The sequence below is a fragment of the Pleurodeles waltl genome, chromosome 3_1 (genome assembly GCF_031143425.1).
Source record: "Pleurodeles waltl isolate 20211129_DDA chromosome 3_1, aPleWal1.hap1.20221129, whole genome shotgun sequence".
Classification (NCBI taxonomy): Eukaryota; Metazoa; Chordata; class Amphibia; order Caudata; family Salamandridae; genus Pleurodeles; species Pleurodeles waltl.
Genome location: NC_090440.1, coordinates 435,338,951 through 435,345,804, shown reverse-complemented (window position 1 = coordinate 435,345,804; position 6,854 = coordinate 435,338,951). Strand labels below are relative to the sequence as shown.

General features: G+C 49.8%; 1 protein-coding gene across 1 annotated transcript; it reads right to left on the bottom strand.

The window, feature by feature from the left end:
* Window positions 1–3,270: 3,270 nt before the first annotated feature.
* LOC138283506 (uncharacterized) lies at window positions 3,271–3,792 on the bottom strand. Its single transcript, XM_069221445.1, has one exon. It carries the CDS (start codon window positions 3,790–3,792, stop codon window positions 3,271–3,273), a length of 522 nt encoding a protein of 173 aa, XP_069077546.1.
* Between the last annotated feature and the right edge of the window lie 3,062 nt (window positions 3,793–6,854).

Here is a 6,854-nt window from a genome sequence, read left to right as displayed (position 1 = left end):
GATGCCTGTGTTTGAAGGATTGAGATATGTGCTGGTGATTGTGTGCAATTTTGGTCATTGGATTGAATCTTACCCTACATGAAGAAATGACAGCCTTGCAGTAGCAAAGTTATTGCTTAGAGAACTGATACCTCGTTTTGGTTTTCTTGTCTCTTTAGAATAAGATAAGGGAAGTCACTTCAGCAATGAAGTAATTCAATTGTTATTTTCAGCTTTAAACATTGAGCAGCAGTTGCATTGTAGCTACCTCCCTGAAGCCTCAGGACTTGTTGAGCAAATGAATGGTACCTTGACGTCAAGAATTGCGAAAATGTGTGCGTCCACAAATCTGAAATGGCCAGACTCACTGCTGTTAGTTCTGATGAGTATGAGAAACACACCCAGCAGAAAAACTGGACTGTCACTGCATGAAATCCTCATGGGCAGAGCAATGAGATTGCCAGCGGTTCCTGCCAATGATCTTGTGAACATAAGAGATGATATGGTGTTGGACTACTGCAAACGTCTGGCTGATGTGGTTCGCTTTTTCTCTCATCAGGTGGAAGCTACCACACTGCAACCGTCTCAAGACCAAAGCCACAACGTGAGAGGGGGAGATTGGGTTGTGATCAGAAAACACATGAGGATGACTTGCTCTGAGCCTCGGTGGAATGGCCCTCACCAAATAGTACTGGTTACTACTACAGCTGTGAAGTGCACTGGAGTTCCGAACTGGATGCATGCCACCCATACTCAGAAAGAATCCTGTCCTTTGGATGATGAAGAAGAGTTGTTGAGAGTACCAACAACGTCTGGACAATCTCCATAATTGGAGAAGGAAGCAGGAGAATCAGAGACTGAATCTGAGCAAACCGAAAGTAGTTCAAACACTCCTGTGAGAGACAAAGTGGAAGACATACAGGAGGGTGACAGTGAACAAATCTCAACTGAGGTAGTAGAACAGTCTAGTCAGAGGAGGGCTCTCCCAGAAACAGACGGTCTTGAAAGACAAACAGAACAAATGACAGACCTCGAGGGGGAAGGAGTTGAGAACATTCTACAGAACAGAGAGAAGTCATAAGTCCAACACTGAAAAGAGCATTAACTAGAGGACCACTGAAAGGAGATAAGTGGCCAAAATAACAATCCAAGAGGAAAGAAGCAATTACAGTGACAACAATAGAAGAAAAAATAGACACAAGAAGAGAATATTTGAGTGATGGAGAATTAAATGGAGATCGCAGATTGAAAAAAAACAAATTGCGAATAGAAGGTATGCAGGTCCTGAATGGGCGTATGCAATGACAAGTGAATGGCAGAGTGAATTTTTGTCTTTTTGTTTTGATCGAGAAATCCCAGGTCAATATTTTTGTACGTAAAGAAGATCAATGAACTGAAATTTGCAAAGCTGTGAAACTAAGAAAAGGTAAAAGAGATAATTGTATGTAACCAGAAGAGACTTTGAAAATAACCTGATTTGACAATCTGCTGAACCGATTTTGACAAGCTACCTATTTTTGACAAAAAAAGGGTCCTGGAAAAAAAAGACTGAAAGCTGTAAATAACTGCTGAAGAAGACTGAAGATTTTAGTTTTGTTTTTGCTGCACAGCTATAATTTTTTTCTCTTCTATTTTCTGATTCTTTACAGATCATGAGTACCCACAACCAGCAGGTTAGGAACAGTAGGTGCTGTAAATATATATGTATTGGTTTGGTGATTGTCTGTATGATAGGGTGTTTGGTATTGATTTTGAGTATGACTTTTCTTGACAACATTGTCTACCTCTGCTTTAGAGATAACTACTATGCTTACAGAATTAGATACGTTTAGGATAGATGAGGAATACTTGCACAGTCAGTAACCAAGGAGATATTTCTTCTAATGTTTTCTATCACCTACTGTATGAGTATGTTGAGACAATGAATGCGAGGGAATGTTATGTGTGCACGCCGATTCCTTCATCAGTGGAGGAAGGAATTACTTACCATAGTTTGCCTCTTAGGTGTGGAATAAGTTGTAGTCTTTTGTTAACACAATTCTATACCAAAGAATACATTCAGTATTTCTATTCAAATCATAACTATGGCCCTCATTACGATTCTGGCGGTGACTGCTAAAGTGGCTGTAATCCCGCCAACAGTCTGGCGGTAACTACCGCCAAATTATAACCATGGCGGTGATTACTCCCATATATAACCAATGTACCACACTAACCGCCAAGGCGACAACAACACCCATCACAGCGGTAGCCATCAACAGCCAGGCGGAAGACAAAGTACCGCCCACCTTATTAAGACACTGCATTCCACCACATTTTCCGGGGTGGTACCAAAGCCATCAAAATCCTGGCGGAAACACATCACAGAAGAGAAAGGACTCACCATCAGAGACACAGGGAAAAACAATGCAACCGTGGAACCCGAACTGCAAGTCTTTCTGATGCTCTTCTATGTTATGCTCCACCTGGAACACCAACGCTGACGAAGACGAGGACGGTAGGTACAGCCGCCAAGCACACAAGGGAGGGAGGGAGGAAAACGAGAGTGACACACACATGCGAGACACACCCGACACACACCATACACACAACCAGCTGCTCACGAAAAACAATTTGCACCCAATACACGGAAGAATAATGCAAGGACAACAAGAATGCACTAAGGTGAATGTATTGATATCAACAGCTAATAAATAATCGATTTGTCTGTGAAACAGATATGTACAAATGTACACAAAGGGCCACTGCCCAGTCCAAATTTCTAAGGGCCCACATGGCCACAGGGCACAGTCCAAGGCCCAACTTGAATCCTGACGTCATCCAATAGAACTCCGCAGAGGCATCAGTTTGTAAGTGGGCAGGCACCTCAGGGGAATGGGGTGTGGGGGGCACCTCAGCCGAATATGGGAACAAGCCTACTGGTTCTGGAGGGGGCTCCATGCCCATTTCTCTCTGCAGGGGAGTGCAAGGCCACAGTCTCTCAGGTGGGTGATTTGCCCACTGGTTCTGGAGGGGGCTCCATGCCCATTTCTCTGTGCTGGGGAGTATAAGGCCACAGTCTCTCAAGTGGGTGATTTGCCCACTGGTTCTGGAGGGGGCTCCATGCCCATTTCTCTTTGCTGGGGGGAGCAAGGCCACAGTCTCTCAGGTGGGTGCCTTGCCCACTGGTTCTTGAGGGGGCTCCATGCCCATTTCTCTGTGCTGGGGAGTGCAAGGTCACAGTCTCTCAGGGGGTTCACTTGCCACTGGTTGTGGAGGGGGCCCCTTGGGCAGCAGCCCCTGGATGGTGGTCTACATGGCTTCCGCTGGTGGTGATGGCTGCACGTTTGTGCCAAATGGAGGTGCTTTCTTGGCAGCCTCTGCTGGTGGTGATAGCTGCACATTGGTGGCAGATGGAGGTGCATCCTGGGCAGCCTTTGCTGGTGGTGAGGTATGAACTTCCTCAGCTCGCGTTGGGGGCCCTGTGACCACTGGTGGTGGTGGAGGTGTCATCCTGACAACCTCCGCTGGAGTTGAGGGCTTCTTCCCCTTCATGGCATGAGGCGTGGAATCCTTACCCTTCCTGGCAGGGGTTGAGGGCTTCTTCCCCTTCATTGCAGGTTGTACGTGTTCCTTAGCGTTCCGGTCAGGAGTCAAGGTCTTCTTCCCCTTCAAAGCAGGAGGTGCAGGCTCCTTCACCTTCATGGCAGGAGGTGTGGGATCCTCCCCCTTCTTGGCTGGTGGAGTGGGATCTTTCACTGACTTGCCACCCCAAGTAGGTGGTGCCGCCACTGTCCACATGCACTGTTTGGCTGAGGTGCTGAGCTGGATCATTTGGACCCTGCTCTTATGGGCAGGACAGGGGAAGGGGGAAGGAAGAGGTCACGTTGGGCAAGGAAAGGCTTCTTAGGGATGGTGGAGTGGGAGAAGGGAGGAGGGATGGGAGTGGTTGTAGCAGGGGTATGTTTGCTGGATTTGGGTACAGGTGCATGGGCAGTATGCTGATGTGAGGTAGATGGCTGTTGGGTGTGTGAGTGCTGTGTTTGTGTCCTTTAGGAGGGGGGACAGACAGGGTGGGAGAGGACATAGGAGAAGCATGCATGGATGTGGTGGAGGAGTCTGCTAGTGAGGTGTGTGTGCTGCTTGGTGTGGTGAAGCTGGTGGTGGATGTTGGTGCAGTGCATGCAGGTGTGAGGTGGAGGAGGAGACAGTGGAGGCAGTTGATGTTTTTGTGTCTGCAACTGTCTGGTGTTTGGTGAGTGCTTGTGGGATGAAGTGTGGAGCCTGTGTTTGCCTGTGCCACTCTTGGGTGTTGTCTTGTGTGCATGCTCGTCAGTATGTGTGCTTGGGATGGGTTGGGGTTGAGGAGACTGGGGCTGGGAAGTGGTAGTTGGAGGGGGGACGGTAGAAACAGGACAATGGCTGCCATCAGAGAGGAGGCCAGAGCCTGAATCGATCTCTGTTGAACCACCAATCCACAGTGGATGCCCTCCAGGAATGCATTGCATTGCTGCATCTGGGATGCCAGCCCCTGGATGGCCTTCACAATGGTTGACTGCCCTACCGAGATGGATCTCAGGAGGTCTATAGTCTCCTCACTCAGGGCAGCAGGGCTGACTGGGGCAGGGCCTCGGGCGCCTGGAGCGAAGGAGATGCACATCCTCCTGGGTGAGCGGTCACTGGGAGGGAGGTGCTGGTATGGGGGTGGCGGCTGTACCTGCAGCTGGGGTGGTCACAGAGCTGTCCGCCACCACCAGAGATCTTCCATCGGAGGAGGTATCTGAGTCTGTGTTGTCACCTCCTGTCTCCGCCGTGGTGCTTCACTCGCCCTCCATCCCACTGGTCCCTCGGCATTGGTGGACTCTGCCTACAGGGTCCTGTGGGATGCAGCTTCCTCTGTCGCCGGTGCCCCTGCTCCTCCGCCAGATGATGCTAATGCACACATGGACAGGAGGACAGAAGAAAAAAGGGGGTAGAGAGAAAAAGGAAACACTGGGTCAATTACTGCACTCACAGCACCATCACATACAGGGATCAGGCTTGAGCACTATGCATTGCACTGCCAGTGATTTGGCTAGATGCTACGGCAAGATGAGGGCCACACACCGCCAACTGCACCTCTCCTGGTACTCACAATGGCCTGACTGAAATGGAATGCTAACAAGCTAGGTTACCTGCATTTGCCATACACCCATTACCCTAGAGTTGACTCACGCTGCAATGTCTGGCCTGGCATTAGGGGCACCCACTAACTCACATCCACCACCCGGATCCCAACCCACCTGACAAATTTTTGAATAATACCCACTGTACTCACCCCCTTGAGGCTGTTGTGATTTCCTCAAGCGTCCATCCAGCTCTGGGTAGGCCACACCAGTATGGGGTCCTTCGGGGGGTCAGGTTCCGATGGGCACCCCTTCTTCATTGGGAGGCCATCTTCAGCTGGGCCTCCGCAGTCTTCTGTAACCAGCGTCTCAGGTCCTCCCACCATTTCCGACAGTGGGTGCTCAACCTGCCATAGACCCCCAGGGTCCGCATGTCCTTGGCGATGGCATGCCATAATCCCTTCTTTTGATGGGCGCTGGCCTGCAGAGGTTATTCAGACAGGAGAACACCATTAACCAAACTATCCAGCCTGTCACACATATGGCCCACCAATCCTGTTTCCATCACCATTGGCACACACTTTGCCCGGCGCACACCATGTACACCACCACAAGACATTCCCTCCCCCGATGACACGATGCTTGCACACACATCTCCATGCATCCTTCCCACATGCATCGTGCCCAATGTGTACTCATCTGTTGGTCTGGAGGCCCATACAGCAGTCCGTATGGGGTACTACCCCATCCACCAGTCAATCCAACTCCTCCGAAGTGAAGGCAGGGACCCTTTCCCCGGTCACAAGGGCCATGCTAGGTTCCAGACACAGGTCACAGCAGCACACGCAGTGCAGGTGTTCTCTTGTTGAAGGTCAGGAAACAAGTGAGGAATCAGATAGAAAATGGCAGTCACGTCCACGGCGATGTACACCGTCACCACCGGAGCAGATCCCCATTGGCCACTGTACTCCATTGAGCCCCATATTATCCAATCAGGAATTGCATGGCGGTGCAAGACCGCCTTCCGCCACGACACCTAACATCGGCAGAATTACCTCACTTCCACCTGTCCCTACATACAGGACAGGTGGTCGCCATTTCATGGGGGGACAACGTCATATCGACATTAACTGCGTCACAGGTTAGATTAGCACACACCTCACCATTCCCACTGTCCCATTACTTAAATGCAATAGGCACACTGAGGTTGTGGTTCCATTGTTCAAATTGTGGCAGCCTACTTACTCTTGTGTCCCTTAGATACATACCGCTGCGGGTGAATAAAGGATGGAGCCATACCCCCGTGTACAGACCCCTGGTGGACTTGGCTACACTGGAGGACAGGCACATTATCCTCACCTATAGACTGGACTGAGCCACAATAACTGAGCTGTGTGCCCAATTGGAGCCAGACCTGAAATCTTCTATCTGTCATCCCACCGGGACCCCCCCTCTTGTGCAAGTGCTATTAGTGCTCCATTTCTTGGCAACAGGTTATTTCCAAGTGACAGTAGGCTTGGCAGCAGGAAAGTCACAGCCAATGTTCTCAATCGTACTGGCAAGAGTGTTGTCTGCCCTGGTAAAACACATGTGCAGCTACAATTCTTTCCCCCAGGTGGAAGATTTGGCCACTTGGCATTGTCTATCCAGTGGGACATATCCCCAATTTTATTGGGGCGATTAATAGGACACATACTGTGTTTGTCCCCCCGCCAGAATGAACAGTTGTTCAGGAATCAGAAGAGTTTCCACTCACTGAATGTGCAATGCTAAGTATCCTGGGTCGGTGCA

Coding starts and splice junctions, on each gene's coding strand:
- LOC138283506 (XM_069221445.1), bottom strand. CDS start 3,792: ATGATCCAGCTCAGCACCTCAGCCAAACAGTGCATGTGGACAGTGGCG.